The 17737-nt window shown below is 45.4% G+C and overlaps 1 protein-coding gene across 1 annotated transcript in view; it reads right to left on the reverse strand.

Moving 5' to 3' along the window:
* Positions 1-1085: 1085 nt before the first annotated feature.
* Positions 1086-17737, reverse strand: part of LOC139398048 (lysine-specific demethylase 6A-like) — a gene marked incomplete at its 3' end in the record, with an annotated part of 46349 nt that continues 29697 nt past the window's right edge. Inside the window, exons 10-22 of the mRNA XM_071144292.1 lie at positions 17107-17214; positions 16415-16894; positions 14334-15259; positions 9868-9997; positions 8315-8420; positions 6756-6961; positions 6450-6496; positions 6247-6321; positions 5794-5942; positions 2884-2998; positions 1858-2045; positions 1368-1509; positions 1086-1212 (exon numbers count right to left, since the gene is read on the reverse strand). Of these exons, the coding sequence (XP_071000393.1) occupies positions 1086-1212; positions 1368-1509; positions 1858-2045; positions 2884-2998; positions 5794-5942; positions 6247-6321; positions 6450-6496; positions 6756-6961; positions 8315-8420; positions 9868-9997; positions 14334-15259; positions 16415-16894; positions 17107-17214 (2799 nt within the window). The remainder of the gene's footprint in view (positions 1213-1367; positions 1510-1857; positions 2046-2883; positions 2999-5793; positions 5943-6246; positions 6322-6449; positions 6497-6755; positions 6962-8314; positions 8421-9867; positions 9998-14333; positions 15260-16414; positions 16895-17106; positions 17215-17737) is intronic.

The raw sequence follows: 17737 nt of genomic DNA on the forward strand, positions 1-17737 counted from the left end.
CATGTTTTATTCCAGCAACCAAGGAGCAGCAGGAGAACCACATGTTTTACTCCAGCAACAACCAGCTGAGGAGCAGCAGGAGAACCACATGTTTTACTCCAGCAGCAACCAGCTGAGGAGCAGCAGGAGAACCACATGTTTTACTCCAGCAGCAACCAGCTGAGGAGCAGCAGGAGAACCACATGTTTTACTCCAGCAGCAACCAGCTGAGGAGCAGCAGGAGAACACATGTTTTACTCCAGCAACAAGGAGCAGCAGGAGAACCACATGTTTTACTCCAGCAGCAGCAGGAGCAGCAGCTGAGGAGCAGCAGGAGAACCACATGTTTTACTCCAGCAGCAACCAGCTGAGGAGCAGCAGGAGAACCACATGTTTTACTCCAGCAGCAACCAGCTGAGGAGCAGCAGGAGAACCACATGTTTTACTCCAGCAACAAGGAGCAGCAGGAGAACCACATGTTTTACTCCAGCAGCAACCAGCTGAGGAGCAGCAGGAGAACCACATGTTTTATTCCAGAGGAGCAGCAGGAGAACCACATGTTTTACTCCAGCAACCAGCTGAACCAGAACCACATGTTTTATTCCAGCAACAAGGAGCAGCAGGAGAACCACATGTTTTACTCCAGCAGCAACCAGCTGAGGAGCAGCAGGAGAACCACGTTTTACTCCAGCAACAACCAGCTGAGGAGCAGCAGGAGAAATCCCACTCAGAATAGACTCTGCATGCGGTGTGCATGTGATAGCTGTGTTGGACAAATAAGATGGTGACTAACGAAGAAAAAAAAAAACAAAAACAATTTGGCCAATTTATTTCTAGTAAATTAGGCAAATGAACCAATAGACTGATAAGCATGACGGTCAACTGTATTTCGATGAAGTGGTATTACCATCAATTCATAAAAAGCATTATTTTGCAAAGGGATAATTGTTTCTCCCGGTCGTTTTGGTCGGCAACAGTTTTACATAATCGGCTATACCTCCTTTTTTTAAATCATCACCGGCTAACGGAAACCCCGCTTAGGGAAAATAGGATTTTTGAATTGGAATCAATTGTTTGGGCCCCACAAGGACAGTGTGTGTGTGTACCTCACAGATGCTGCAGTAATGTGCGGGTTCGTCCCTGGTCCTGCCGTGCCACACCAGCTCCTTGCCTGACGCCTGCAGTAGCTCCCGCAGCATCTGACACTGCTTCAATGTCCGCAGCAGACAGTACCTAGCAGAGACCGAGACACACAGGGGTTAGGTGTGTGTGTGCGTGCACGAGCGCAGGTGTGTATGAGTGAGAGGCCGAGCGAAAGAAAATTGTGTGTGTGTGAGAGGTCGAGCGAAAGGGAATTGTGTGTGTGTGTGTGTGTGTGTGAGACTCACTTGATCATCTGGAAGAGCTTGCTGTCGGAGACTTTGATATTCCTGGCCATGTTCCAGGAGAGGTGTATCATGGGGACAATGGACTTGACGCTCTGCAGCTTATTCCATTCATATCGCTCTGCTGCCAGCTTATACTGGTACGCTGAGGAGGGAGGGAGAGAGAGAGAGAGAGAGATAGAGAGAGAGAGAGAGAGAGAGAGAGAGCGGGGGAGAGAGGGGGAGGAAGAGAGAAAGAGAGAGCGGGGGAGACAGAAAGAGAGCGCAAGAGAGAGGGGGAGGAAGATAAAGTGAAAGTGAGGGAGACAGAGGGGGAGAGGAAGAAGGTAGAAGGGGGGTATTAATGACAATATCATTTCAATTTCACAATGTCAAGACTTGTCAGAATCCATCTATCATATTTAAATGATGCTCCAACTAATTCAGCATTAAAACCCATAAAACAGCAGTGCATGTTCATATTAAGTATACCCCCTTGTTCTCCCCGTCTTACCAGTGAGGGGTCCTACGTTCCAGGCGATGTTGTTGCACCAGCCGATGGCCTGGACCCAGTGGACGGTGCCCGTGTTGAGCCACACCAGGTCTCCGGGGCGCTGGATGAAGCGGTAGACGGGGACATCTGCCTCGTACAGGTCCTCCAGGTTGGGCCACCATGAACCCATCAGGAAGTTGATGTTGTTCCTGGAGGAGAGAGACACACAGGATGTTAGAAATACAATTACTGCCGATTCCTTGCAGTTCATCAAATCAAATAGATTGTTACATCATCAATGAATGATTGTTACGTCATCAATGAATGATTGTTACGTCATCAATGAACGATTGTTACGTCATCAATGAACGATTGTTACGTCATCACTCACGTCATCACTGAACGATTGTTACGTCATCACTGAACGATTGTTACGTCATCACTGAACGATTGTTACGTCATCAATGAACGATTGTTACGTCATCAATGAACGATTGTTACGTCATCACTGAACGATTGTTACGTCATCACTGAACGATTGTTACGTCATCAATGAACGATTGTTACGTCATCAATGAACGATTGTTACGTCATCAATGAACGATTGTTACATCAATGAACGATTGTTACATCATCAATGAATGATTGTTACATCATCAATGAATGATTGTTACATCATCAATGAATGATTGTTACATCATCAATGAATGATTGTTACATCATCAATGAATGATTGTTACATCATCAATGAATGATTGTTACATCATCAATGAATGATTGTTACATCATCAATGAATGATTGTTACATCATCAATGAATGATTGTTACATCATCAATGACTGATTGTTACATCATCAATGAATGATTGGTACATCATCAATGAATGAAAATATGAAAAAATGATTATACTTTTATTAGCATTAGGTCCACTACAGTCAAAGCAGAGTTAGACGTGTCTGTGACTTCAGATTGTATTGGCTGTAAACAGACAGAGGTAGGAGATGCACTTTGTGTTGAGTTAGAAGCAGGAGATTTTTGTTGACATACTTTTCACAGAAGTCGTTAATGATTCCCCAGTAAGGCTGGGGCACAGAGAACCACTCACAGTCCCCCGGGCCGATGTTGATGTTCACTGAACAGAAGTTGTTGTTCTCTTGGTGACCTAAAAGACAAGACAAATCCCTCATAAAACAAAATGTGACAAAAAACAAATTGTGTGTCAGACCTGGAATCAAATATATGATTATTTGTTATTTAAATACATATGTTCTGTGTATTTGAGGACTTTCAAATAATGTGAATCAACCACTAAGTATTTTATTATGTTTTATTGTCACATACAACAGATGGGTGCAGTGTAATGTGTTGTTGTACAGGGTCAGACATAGTAGTATGATAGGTGTTGTTTTACAGGGTCAGTCATAGTAGTATGATAGGTGTTGTTTTACAGGGTCAGCCATAGTAGTAGTCATAGTAGTATGATAGGTGTTGTTTTACAGGGTCAGCCATAGTAGTACGATAGGTGTTGTTTTACAGGGTCAGCCATAGTAGTATGATAGGTGCAGTGTAATGTGTTGTTGTACAGGGTCAGTCATAGTAGTATGATAGGTACAGTGTAATGTGTTGTTGTACAGGGTCAGACATAGTAGTATGATAGGTGTTGTTTTACAGGGTCAGTCATAGTAGTATGATAGGTGTTGTTTTACAGGGTCAGCCATAGTAGTATGATAGGTGTTGTTTTACAGGGTCAGCCATAGTAGTATGATAGTAGTACGATAGGTGTTGTTTTACAGGGTCAGTCATAGTAGTATGATAGGTGTTGTTTTACAGGGTCAGTGATAGTAGTATGATAGGTGTTGTTTTACAGGGTCAGTCATAGTAGTATGATAGGTGCAGTGTAATGTGTTGTTTTACAGGGTCAGTCATAGTAGTATGATAGGTGTTGTTTTACAGGGTCAGCCATAGTAGTATGATAGGTGTTGTTTTACAGGGTCAGTCATAGTAGTATGATAGGTGCAGTGTAATGTGTTGTTGTACAGGGTCAGTCATAGTAGTATGATAGGTGTTGTTTTACAGGGTCAGCCATAGTAGTATGATAGGTGTTGTTTTACAGGGTCAGTCATAGTAGTATGATAGGTGCAGTGTAATGTGTTGTTTTACAGGGTCAGTCATAGTAGTATGATAGGTGTTGTTTTACAGGGTCAGTCATAGTAGTATGATAGGTGTTGTTTTACAGGGTCAGACATAGTAGTATGATAGGTGTTGTTTTACAGGTTCAGACATAGTAGTATGATAGGTGTTGTTTTACAGGGTCAGTCATAGTAGTATGATAGGTGTTGTTTTACAGGTTCAGACATAGTAGTATGATAGGTGTTGTTTTACAGGGTCAGTCATAGTAGTATGATAGGTGTTGTTTTACAGGGTCAGTCATAGTAGTATGATAGGTGCAGTGTAATGTGTTGTTGTACAGGGTCAGTCATAGTAGTATGATAGGTGTTGTTTTACAGGGTCAGTCATAGTAGTATGATAGGTGTTGTTTTACAGGGTCAGCCATAGTAGTATGATAGGTGTTGTTTTACAGGGTCAGCCATAGTAGTATGATAGGTGTTGTTTTACAGGGTCAGTACACATAGTAGTATGATAGGTGTTGTTTTACAGGGTACAGGGTCACATAGTAGTATGATATGAGGTATTGGTGTTGTTTTACAGGGTCAGTCATAGTAGTATGATAGGTGCAGTGTAATGTGTTGTTTTACAGGGTCAGTCATAGTAGTATGATAGGTGTTGTTTTAAAGGGTCAGTCATAGTAGTATGATAGGTGTTGTTTTACAGGGTCAGTCATAGTAGTATGATAGTGTTGTCAGGGCAGACATAGTAGTATGATAGGTGTTGTTTTACAGGGTCAGTGTAAGTTGTACAGGGTTAGTCATAGTAGTATGATAGGTGTTGTTTTACAGGGTCAGCCATAGTAGTATGATAGGTACAGTGTAATGTGTTGTTTTACAGGGTCAGTCATAGTAGTATGATAGGTGTTGTTTTACAGGGTCAGCCATAGTAGTATGATAGGTGTTGTTTTACAGGGTCAGCCATAGTAGTATGATAGGTGTTGTTTTACAGGGTCAGTGATAGTAGTATGATAGGTGTTGTTTTACAGGGTCAGTCATAGTAGTATGATAGGTACAGTGTAATGTGTTGTTTTACAGGGTCAGACATAGTAGTATGATAGGTGTTGTTTTACAGGGTCAGTCATAGTAGTATGATAGGTGTTGTTTTACAGGGTCAGCCATAGTAGTATGATAGGTGTTGTTTTACAGGGTCAGCCATAGTAGTATGATAGGTGTTGTTTTACAGGGTCAGTCATAGTAGTATGATAGGTGTTGTTTTACAGGGTCAGTCATAGTAGTATGATAGGTGTTGTTTTACAGGGTCAGCCATAGTAGTATGATAGGTGTTGTTTTACAGGTTCAGACATAGTAGTATGATAGGTGTTGTTTTACAGGGTCAGTCATAGTAGTATGATAGGTGTTGTTTTACAGGGTCAGTCATAGTAGTATGATAGATGCAGTGTAATGTGTTGTTTTACAGGGTCAGACATAGTAGTATGGCGTCCCTAGAGCAAATTAGGGTTAAGTGCCTTGCTCAAGTGCACGTTGATAGGTTTTTCACCTTGTCGGCTCAGGTATTCAAACCAGCGACCTTTCGGTTACTGGCCCAGTGCTCAAATACCTGGGTTAAATGCATGGGACTTAATTTGAGTCAGTGGATTAGAGTATTTCTAAATACATTCCAATATTCAACTCCTCGTCTTAAAAACAAACAAAACATTTCAATATTTACTTGGAAATGTGAAAGTAACGTAGATATTTGAAATAGTATCTGAACCCAGGTCTGGTGTTTGTGTTGCATTTAGGTGTGTGTGTGTACAGTGTGTATGAGTGCATCTGTGTCTGTGTGTACCTGGCGTCCTGCTCCCAGGGACCTTCATGTAAAGCTGGACAGTGTTCATGCCCAGGATGGTGTGTCCTACGTGGCTGAGCAGGTTTCCAGCAGACACCACCCTGGCAAAGGCTGGCAGCTTACTGAGCTCCTGCAGATGCAGTTTCCACCTTGGATGAGGTCAGAGGGCAAGGGTCAGCACTAAACTCTACTGCACAGACACACACCGCACCCAACCTCAGAGATCCTCATCATGATAACAATGCCTAATCCAAAACCAGCCCTTCTCCCTTAAGCCATACCTCGTGTCTTTTTCTACAACCAAACGGTCTGGAGACAGCTCCACCTGTAGACCCTAACCAGTCTGTTTTTGGACCATATGATATAATCTGGTTTACATGAAAAGGTCAAGCTAAAGTCTCTCGTTAACAGAACTACATAATGTTGTCAGTGAGAGTTGTGTGGAACACTTACTTCCTATCGTCAGACAGGTCGATGTTGGTGCCAAACTTGATGTGTTTGAAGGGCCCTTTCTTCCGGCACGCCACACTGCAGGATCATGGGAGATGTAGTTTAGCCAGAGCAGAGCGATATGACACACAGACCGAGAGAGAGAGAGAGAGAGACAGACGGCCAGGGAGGGAGGGAGGGACAGAGACAGACAGAGGGCATCTTACCTCTCTGCGCTGGCTGCCTCTGCTTCCAGCTCCATCTTCTTCTCCTCCTGGGAAATACATTCAATATAGATTTACGTTGTCTAGTTTAAGTGACAGAGTGAGGAGAGAACATGTGAATATTCAGTGTCTGACAGGGGTTGGTTCTCAGCACAGTGAGCACACGGCCTTTCAGAGAACAGGACCCAGCTCAAAACTCTGTGAGTCTCTAATCAACAAGGCCTTGTATTGAGAGCATTTGCAATAGTGATGGTTCTCTGTGTCGGTCTGTCTGTGTGCCTGTATCCTTCAGCCGCTCCCTCTACTAACCCGTAGTGAATCCTGGAAGGACGACGCCTGGTATTGGGCGTACTTGGCGATGGTGGTGTGTGACTGGCTGCTCTGGCAGCGCCACATCTTCCTGGTGCCGCTCAGGTCCCAGTTCTCATCGGTGGGCTGAGACAGCTGAGTCCGCACCTCCACCAGGTGGTCTGGGTTAGCCTCCACCAGGGTCTTAGTAGAGAACAGACCCAGGTCTGACAGAGTGGACAGGGTGGGGGAGAAGGGTGGAGGGAGAGAGAGACGGGTGGAGGGAGAGAGAGACAGAGCGAGAGAGACGGGTGGAGGGAGAGAGAGACAGAGCGAGAGAGAAGGGTGGAGGGAGAGAGAGACAGAGAGCGAGAGAAGGGTGGAGGGAGAGAGAGACAGAGAGCGAGAGAAGGGTGGAGGGAGAGAGAGACAGAGAGCGAGAGAAGGGTGGAGGGAGAGAGAGACAGAGAGCGAGAGAAGGGTGGAGGGAGAGAGAGACGTGTGGAGGGAGAGAGAGACAGAGAGAGAAGGGTGGAGGGATGGAAAACAGCGAGGGAGAGGAAAGAAGTGGGAGACAGAGAAAGGGATGGGAAATGAGGAAAAGTGGAGAGATATTAGAGAAAGGTGATGTTTAGTAAACTCACAAATTGCATCTCTCTCCCTCCACCCTTCTCTGGCTGAAAAGTATTTCCCAGTGCAGTAAAACAAAGAGTTCAGAAGCACTCTAGCTTAATGAAATTCAAACTATTTATCCATCCAGATATTTTGAGTGAGTTTCAAGCAGGTGCACTAGGGGCACCATACTACTATGACTGACCCTGTAAAACAACACATTACACTGCACCTATCATACATTACACTGTAAAACAACACCTATCATACTACTATGACTGACCCTGTAAAACAACACCTATCATACTACTATGACTGACCCTGTAAAACAACACCTATCATACTACTATGTCTGACCCTGTAAAACAACACCTATCATACTACTATGTCTGAACCTGTAAAACAACACCTATCATACTACTACGGCTGACCCTGTAAAACAACACCTATCATACTACTACGGCTGACCCTGTAAAACAACACATTACACTGCACCTATCCAGTGTGTGTTGATGTGGCATGCAACAGTAGAGAACTGATCGAGTGAGGGAGCCAATATATTTTCTATGCAGCAAATACTTTACTCCACATGCTACATTGAATGTAATGACACTCTCTGCCGGCAGGTTGTGCTGTTCTCAAACATGTAAAGTTGTTCAACAGACACACATACACACACCCCCCAAGCTAGTGAATGAATGCAAACACACACACACACACACACACACACACACACACACACACACACACACACACACACACACACACACACACACACACACACACACACACACACACACACACACACACACACACACACACACACACACAGCTTCAGTACGTTAAACAAAAATGAGACAGAAGGACTAGACAGTCGACTTGTATTTATTCTGCTGGACTGGAATGCCACCAGCAGCAGTACTGTGTGTAATGGCGGTATATGACTGCCAGCCGTGTGTGTAACTCACCCAGTTTGAGCGCCCCGGCCAGCCCTCTGATGACAGTGACAGGGTTGGAGGGGTTGGTGCAGAACTGATGAAGCGGAGGGAAGAAGGCATCTCTCTTATTCTCCAGCTACACACCATGGGAGAAACAGACAGGTCAGAGACCACACACACACACACACACACACTCTAATGTTGAGTATAGCCAAACCACACTACCAAACTGTAACCAACTGACTACCAAATGATTTACATTTTAGTAATTTAGCAGATGCTCTTATCCAGAGCAACATACAGGAGCAATTAGGGTTAAGTGCATTGCTCAAGGGCACATCGACAGAGCCTTGTCAGCCCGAGCATTCGAACCAGCAACCTTTCAGTTACTGGCCAAACGCTCTTACCTCTAACCACCAGCCCCCCCCCCCCAGCCACCCTCTAACCGCCAGCCCACCCTCTAACCACCAGCTCACCCTCTAACCACCAGCCCACCTGCTGCCCTAAATGTTGCCTTGAAATGCAAACTAGACCATTAGTTGTAATAAACACTAAGACCATAGAGCCCAGATCAGCCATAGAGCCCGGGCCAGCCATAGAGCCCGGCCCAGCCATAGAGCCCGGCCCAGCCATAGAGCCCAGGCCAGCCATAGAGCCCAGGCCAGCCATAGAGCCCAGGCCAGCCATAGAGCCCAGGCCAGCCATAGAGCCCAGGCCAGCCATAGAGCCCAGGCCAGCCAGAGTAAAAAGCACAGGAATGAAATCCCAACCAGGGTTTCTGTTAGGAAAATGTGGCGCAGGATATTTGACCGGCAACATTTTAAATTTACCGGACCCATATGCATAACCTGATTAGGGCGTCCACCCACAGTGCTCAGAGTAACATCACACTTAGAATATGGTAATTCATATTAACAGAACATGCAGGTCGAGGATGCAACTTTAAAAAGTAATGAGTCTGACACAACAAACAGATCAGAACGTTTATCTTAAAATATTAATAAGCTATTATTTATTCACATTACAAGCGCAGCAATGCGCACAAGACAGTAGTAGGCTACAGGTGAATGTTTGTTCCATAATGCAAATGGCAGGAAACCACAGTGTCAAAAGGGCGCCTGTCACACAAACGGTTAGAAATGTAGAAAGAGAGGAGATCCAATAGGCTACTTTGAAGACATGCCTCATATGTTTTCAAATATTCAGGTTTCAAACACTTAAGCAGGCACAGCCTACTGCCGTCAGCTCATTGCAAAGTGGCGTGTGACACGCTGATGAAACCTGCCTTCTGATGGTTGTTTGAGATGCTGCAGCAGCAGCTCTCACGCTGTCTGACAGATTTACTGCTCCTCTGTATCTGTATGTTGTATGCGTGTGATCCTACACACACACACACAAATTTAATTCCACTAAATTATGCAAAAAAAGCCTCATTTCACAGTGGGATCTTTTCTTCTTCGCCAATTTCATTCATCTGCTTTTCTAAAAATAAAAATAGTCCAAAAGCCGACTATTACAGGCTAACGGAAACCCTAATCCCAACATACAGACATGAGTAAAAACCCTCACAGCTATTTACTCACGTAGATACTGGGTGTGGAGGGGTTGAGTTTGTCCTTCGGCAGCGAGGGTGAGGGGGGCAGGGGGGGCCTGGGCGGGGGACACTGATCAAGGAGGATACTGCTGCTGGACAGGCCATTCTTCCCCAGGTTCCTAAAGACACGGGGGGGGGGGGGGGATGATATAGAGGAAACACCAGGTCTCAGAAACAGTATTTTTAAACTGTTCCAATAACAATGCTTTTTGTTGTATCTCTCCTCTTTAATTGGCTAGGTGAGACAGCACAGATCACTTTTCAGCTAATAGCAGCAGCACAAACCAACACGATGAGTCTAGACATGCATTGTGGAGCGGAAAACACTTAAAACAGATCACCGTTAAAACAGATTCCAGATTAACTGGTACTATGGCTATGTTTACACAGGCAGTCCAATTCAGATAAACAGTTTTTATTTGACTTTTGACAAATCAGATCAGCTTTGGGGAAAAAGCTCCCCCTGTGCTTTGGGGAAAAAATAAATCTGATGTGAAAATTTGGTCTAAACACCAAATAGTGAGAAAGAAAAAAGATTATAATTGGGCTACCTGTGTAAACAGCCTATTGAAGTGCTTCAGTAAGAGAAAGAAGCCTAGAGAAGCAGTTAACCAAAGCTCCAGTCATATACAGAGCTGTAGATGTACAGTAGAATAACAGCTATGGCTTAGGTTGTGTACACACAGGGCTTACTGCTCAGGAACTCTACAGCCCTGTCAGTTCCTGGCCACTTCCTGTAGACACTAAACAGATGTGCTAAAAACAAATAACCCATCCATCCAGAAACATCCCCTAGGGCCCAGCCTAGTCACTGGTGTCCACCCGAGGACATCCCCCTAGCCTATCAGAGAGGAAAGCTAGTGGAGATCTGCCATGTTCATCATGTCCAGGTTCTTCAGATCTATACTTTTTATTGATTGTATTTAACTAGGCAAGTCAGTTAAGAAAAAATTATTATTTACAATGACAGTGGGTTAACTGCCCTGTTCAGGGGCAGATGACAGATTGTTACCTTGTCAGCTCAGGGATTCGATCTAGCAACCTTTCAGTTACTAGTCCAACACTCTAACCACTAGGCTACCTGCCGCCCCCTAATGAACACAACACTGATACAACTATTTGGTAACCCAGAGCGGAACGTAACAGGTAAGGCTAACTAAGGGTTAACAAAAAAGCTAACTAAGGGTTAACTAAAAGGCTAACTAAAAGGGTTAACTAAAAGGGTTAACTAAAAGGGTTAACTAAAAGGTTAACTAAAAGGTTAACTAAAGGGTTAACTAAAAGGCTAACTAAAGGGTTAACTAAAAGGCTAACTAAAAGGCTAACTAAGGGTTAACTAAAAGGTTAACTAAGGGTTAACTAAAATGTTAACTAAAGGGTTAACTAAAAGGCTAACTAAAGGGTTAACTAAAAGGCTAACTAAAAGGCTAACTAAGGGTTAACAAAAAAGCTAACTAAGGGTTAACTAAAGGGTTAACTAAAAGGCTAACTAAAAGGGTTAACTAAAAGGCTAACTAAAAGGCTAACTAAAGGGTTAACTAAAAGGCTAACTAAAAGGCTAACTAAGGGTTAACTAAAAGGCTAACTAAAGGGTTAACTAAAAGGCTAACTAAGGGTTAACTAAAAGGCTAACTAAAGGGTTAACTAAAAGGCTAACTAAAGGGTTAACTAAAAGGCTAACTAAAGGGTTAACTAAAAGGCTAACTAAGGGTTAACTAAAAGGCTAACTAAAGGGTTAACTAAAAGGCTAGCCAAGGGTTAACTAAAAGGCTAACTAAAAGGCTAACTAAAGGGTTAACTAAAAGGCTAACTAAGGGTTAACTAAAAGGCTAGCCAAGGGTTAACTAAAAGGCTAACTAAAAGGCTAACTAAGGGTTAACTAAAAGGCTAACTAAAAGGTTAACTAAAGGGTTAACTAAAAGGCTAACTAAAAGGCTAACTAAAAGGCTAACTAAAAGGCTAACTAAAAGGCTAACTAAAGGGTTAACTAAAAGGCTAACTAAAGGGTTAACTAAAAGGCTAACTAAAAGGCTAACTAAAAGGCTAACTAAAAGGCTAACTAAGGGTTAACTAAAAGGCTAACTAAAAGGCTAACTAAAAGGCTAACTAAGGGTTAACTAAAAGGCTAACTAAAGGGTTAACTAAAAGGCTAACTAAAGGGTTAACTAAAGGGTTAACTAAAAGGCTAACTAAATAATTAACTAAAAGGCTAACTAAGGGTTAACTAAAAGGCTAACTAAAAGGCTAACTAAAAGGCTAACTAAGGGTTAACTAAAAGGCTAACTAAAGGGTTAACTAAAAGGCTAACTAAAGGGTTAACTAAAGGGTTAACTAAAAGGCTAACTAAATAATTAACTAAAAGGCTAACTAAGGGTTAACTAAAAGGCTAACTAAGGGTTAACTAAAAGGCTAACTAAAGGGTTAACTAAAAGGCTAACTAAGGGTTAACTAAAAGGCTAACTAAAGGGTTAACTAAAAGGCTAACTAAGGGTTAACTAAAAGGCTAACTAAGGGTTAACTAAAAGGCTAACTAATGAAAGGGGGATACCTAGTCAGTTGTACAACTGAATGAATTCAACTGAAATGTGTCTTCTACATTTAACCCAACCCCTCTGAATCCTTGCTCAGGGGCGGAACGACAGATTTTTACCTTGTCAGCTCGGGGATTCAATCCAGCAACCTTTCGGGTTACAAGTCCAGCGCTCTAACCACTAGGCTACCTGCCAACAACTAAAGGCTAACTAAGGGCTACAGGCCCTTAAGGCCAGGCTGGCTGGCTACAGCACAAAGACCTTCAAGAGGCAACTCAAACCACAGTCGTCTTTCTCACCAAAATAAATAAGTCATCAGCAACTCAGCCAGCCTGCCACTGCAGTCAGCCAGACCAGTCAGTCAGTCAGTCAGCAGCCACACCAGTCAGTCAGTCAGCCATCCAGCCACACTAGTCAGTCAGTCAGTCAGCCACACCAGTCAGCCAACCACACCAGTCAGTCAGCCAGCCACACCAGTCAGTCAGCCAGCCACACCAGTCAGTCAGTCAGCCACACCAGTCAGCCAGCCACACCAGTCAGTCAGTCAGTCAGCCAGCCACACCAGTCAGTCAGTCAGTCAGCCACGTCAGTCAGTCAGCCACGTCAGTCAGTCAGCCACGTCAGTCAGCCAGCCACACCAGTCAGCCAGTCAGCCAGCCACACCAGTCAGCCAGTCAGCCAGCCACACCAGTCAGTCAGTCAGTCAGCCACACCAGTCAGTCAGTCAGTCAGCCACACCAGTCAGACAGCCACACCAGTCAGTCAGTCAGCCACACCAGTCAGTCAGTCAGTCAGTCAGTCAGTCAGCCACACCAGTCAGTCAGTCAGTCAGCCACACCAGTCAGTCAGTCAGTCAGTCAGCCACACCAGTCAGTCAGTCAGTCAGCCACACCAGTCAGTCAGACAGCCACACCAGTCAGTCAGTCAGCCAACTACACCAGTCAGCCAACTACACCAGTCAGCCAACCACACCAGTCAGCCACACCAGTCAGCCACACCAGTCAGCCAGTCAGCCACACCAGTCAGTCAGTCAGCCACACCAGTCAGTCAGTCAGCCACACCAGTCAGTCAGTCAGCCACACCAGTCAGTCAGTCAGCCACACCAGTCAGTCAGTCAGCCACACCAGTCAGCCAGCCACACCAGTCAGCCAGCCACACCAGTCAGCCACACCAGTCAGCCAACTACACCAGTCAGCCAACTACACCAGTCAGTCAGTCAGCCACACCAGTCAGTCAGTCAGCCACACCAGTCAGTCAGTCAGCCACACCAGTCAGTCAGTCAGCCACACCAGTCAGCCAGCCACACCAGTCAGCCAGCCACACCAGTCAGCCAACTACACCAGTCAGCCAACTACACCAGTCAGCCAGCCACACCAGTCAGCCACACCAGTCAGCCACACCAGTCAGCCACACCAGTCAGCCACACCAGTCAGCCACACCAGTCAGCCAGCCACACCAGTCACGTCAGTCAGTCAGCCAGCCACACCAGTCAGTCAGCCAGCCAGTCAGTCAGTCAGTCAGTCAGTCAGCCAGCCAGCCACACCAGTCAGTCAGTCAGTCAGTCAGCCAGCCACACCAGTCAGTCAGTCAGTCAGTCAGCCAGCCACACCAGTCAGTCAGTCAGTCAGTCAGTCAGCCAGTCAGTCAGTCAGCCAGCCACACCAGTCAGTCAGTCAGTCAGTCAGTCAGTCAGTCAGTCAGTCAGTCAGTCAGCCACACCAGTCAGTCAGCCACACCAGTCAGTCAGCCACACCAGTCAGTCAGCCACACCAGTCAGCTCCATGTGACTCTAGTTAGTATGACATTTACAATGAAACACTGCATAACAACACACAGCCTTTACCACATCCATACATACACTCCGATCAAAACGCAAATTGGCTACAATTGAAGTGTGATGTGACAGAAGGATATGATGTCCTACCTGCATGCTTTGAGCACCTGGTTTGAGCTGGGGTAGATGGATACTGAGGACCATGAGGCCAGGGCTGGCCTTCTATGAGACAGCTCAGTGGGATCCACCTTGACTGGGCTGCGAGAGTCCTCTAGCCCCTTACCATTGACCTGTGGGGTAGTGGTGGTACCGGTGGTTCCGCTGTTGGGCGTGCTGCTGTTAAGGCTGGCGAGGTTGGTGGCTGTGGGGGGGTTAGTGGAGCGGTGGGGGGAGGGGGTGGTGACGGACATGGCTGAGAGGGGCGAGGAAGCCACAGAGTGTTCCGACAGGGGTTTGGGACCTCCATGGTGGACACCCGGGTGGATGTTGTTGACCTTGATGTTATCGTCCGTGGTGGCTCCTTGATTAACGCCACGATGATGATTATTATTACTATCGTGGTTTTCATCATCTTTATTATTGTCCTTTCCTCTGAGCAAGGCTGAGAGCTGAGGGTCGTCTGAACTGAACGCGCCCGGAGGAGGAGAGCCGGGCTGGGATTGGCTCCCCGAGCTGTACGTGGTGGTCACCGCCCCCTGCTGGATGTGATTAGCCAATCCATGTGTAAGGGCGGTGAGACTGGGACTGGGACTGAGCAGTGTCCCTGCAGGGGTAGCCAATCCGCTGCTGATTCCTAAAGGCGTGGTCTCTTTGGTTTGGGCCTCTGAGGTAGTGGTGGTGGAGGGGAGGGGAGAGGAGGGGAGATAGTTGGGGGCACCGCCCCTCTGTGGCGAAGAGGAGAAGGAGGAGAGGGAGGAACAGGAGGAGGAAGAGGAGGCAGGGCAGGGCCCGGTGGAATGTCCGACCTGATTTAGACTTTGAGCACCAGGGCCAGCTGCCTGGGTGGGATGGGAGGGGGAGGAAGGGTGTTCTCCATTGGGACCTGCCGAATATGAACCTGGACCTTTGTGAAGCCCCTGACGGAGAAACAAAACAGCAACGAACAGAGGGTGAGACAAAACAGCAAAGAACAGAGGGTGAGACAAAACAGCAACAAACATTAGAGAGTGAGACAAAACAGCAACAAACATTAGAGAGTGAGACAAAACAGCAACAAACATTAGAGAGTGAGACATAACAGCAACAAACATTAGAGAGTGAGACAAAACAGCAACAAACATTAGAGAGTGAGACAAAACAGCAACAAACATTAGAGAGTGAGACAAAACAGCAACAAACAGAGAGTGAGACAAAACAGCAACAAACATTAGAGAGTGAGACAAAACAGCAACAAACAGAGAGTGAGACAAAACAGCAACAAACATTAGAGAGTGAGACAAAACAGCAACAAACATTAGAGAGTGAGACAAAACAGCAACAAACATTAGAGAGTGAGACAAAACAGCAACAAACATTAGAGAGTGAGACAAAACAGCAACAAACATTAGAGAGTGAGACAAAACAGCAACGGACATTAGAGAGTGAGACAAAACAGCAACGAACATTAGAGAGTGAGACAAAACAGCAACAAACATTAGAGAGTGAGACAAAACAGCAACGAACATTAGAGAGTGAGACATAACAGCAACAAACATTAGAGAGTGAGACATAACAGCAACAAACATTAGAGAGTGAGACAAAACAGCAACAAACAGAGAGTGAGACAAAACAGCAACAAACATTAGAGAGTGAGACAAAACAGCAACAAACAGAGAGTGAGACAAAACAGCAACAAACATTAGAGAGTGAGACAAAACAGCAACAAACATTAGAGAGTGAGACAAAACAGCAACAAACATTAGAGAGTGAGACAAAACAGCAACAAACATTAGAGAGTGAGACAAAACAGCAACAAACATTAGAGAGTGAGACAAAACAGCAACGGACATTAGAGAGTGAGACAAAACAGCAACGAACATTAGAGAGTGAGACAAAACAGCAACAAACATTAGAGAGTGAGACAAAACAGCAACGAACATTAGAGAGTGAGACAAAACAGCAACGAACATTAGAGAGTGAGACAAAACAAGAAAGAGTGAGTGAGACCAAGTCTGAGCAAAAGAGAGCTAGAACGAAGGAGATTAGACAGACAATATGAGCAGCTCAACTGAGACAGTACCATCAATATGTACCTCAGGGGAGTTGGTGTGTTGCTGGCTCTTCCAGGCCTCCTCTGCATTACTGGTACTGTTACTGCGGTGACTGGTGGTGTTGCTGGTGGGGGTATTGGTACTACTAGTGTTGTTGCTGGTAGGGGTACTGGTATCACTAGCGGCTGTGCAGTTGTGAGGTAGACAGTTCTGCTGCAGGTAAGGCACGTTTCTGTTACTCCTGCTACTTCCCGTTAGACCCCCCGGTAAAGTCCCTGCACCCGGTAAACCGGGAGTGTGATTATTGCCCATGGTCCCCGCCTCCTGATTACCTAGCTGTCCCAGGTGACTTAAAGATAAATGTCCGTTGGCCATTGGCTGAGGAGTGCAGGGAGGGTGGGCTGTGGTGTGACTGACAGGTGAAGTCCGAGAGAGGGGGTGAGGTGAGGGGAGGGAGTTTGGGGATAGCGAGGGAACGTTGGGTAGTGTGGGCCACAACTGGCCTGCTGCCTGCTGTTTCACCTAAAAAATAAAAATGGAGAGATGGGAGAGAAAAGCATAGTTACTGGAAATAAATGTTTAATTATTTATTTATTTAAACTGTACTAGACTAAACTATACTAGCACGTCTTTTTCTTATATATAGCACTCCAAATGTCTTTAAACACTGGAATGGAACGACGGCTTAAGTTATTCATACATAAAGCCACAGGTTTGTTTGAGTGTGTATGTACCTGCTGTCGATGCTGCTGCATGAGGGAGACCTGGTTTTCCAGCTGATCCAGCATCTGTACCTGTGGTGGTTTCAGACTGGTCCGGTGGGTCCGGAGCTGATCCAGGAGCTAGAGGTGGAGGGAAAGATATTTAGAACCATCCTTAACTATTTATATTCTGAATGGTTTCGCTTAAGACTTTTATTCTTATTATTCAGTCCTCAAGTTGCTTTGGAAAAGCATTAAAACCCAGCAAAGCTGATTGATGCTCCACAGCGTCAAACACTGATGTCATTTTGAATCCTGAATCTCCCCCTGTGTGTTTATACTAGAGACATACTGTTGAGCTGCAGCTCCTCCTGTGTGTTTATACTAGAGACATACCGTTGAGCTGCAGCTCCCCCTGTGTGTTTATACTAGAGACCTACCGTTGAGCTGCGGCTCCCCCTGTGTGTTTATACTAGAGACATACCGTTGAGCTGCAGCTCCCCCTGTGTGTTTATACTAGAGACATACCGTTGAGCTGCAGCTCCCCCTGTGTGTTTATACTAGAGACATACTGTTGAGCTGCGGCTCCCCCTGTGTGTTTATACTAGAGACCTACTGTTGAGCTGCAGCTCCCCCTGTGTGTTTATACTAGAGACCTACCGTT

The sequence above is a fragment of the Oncorhynchus clarkii genome, unplaced genomic scaffold (genome assembly GCF_045791955.1).
Source record: "Oncorhynchus clarkii lewisi isolate Uvic-CL-2024 unplaced genomic scaffold, UVic_Ocla_1.0 unplaced_contig_7132_pilon_pilon, whole genome shotgun sequence".
Classification (NCBI taxonomy): Eukaryota; Metazoa; Chordata; class Actinopteri; order Salmoniformes; family Salmonidae; genus Oncorhynchus; species Oncorhynchus clarkii.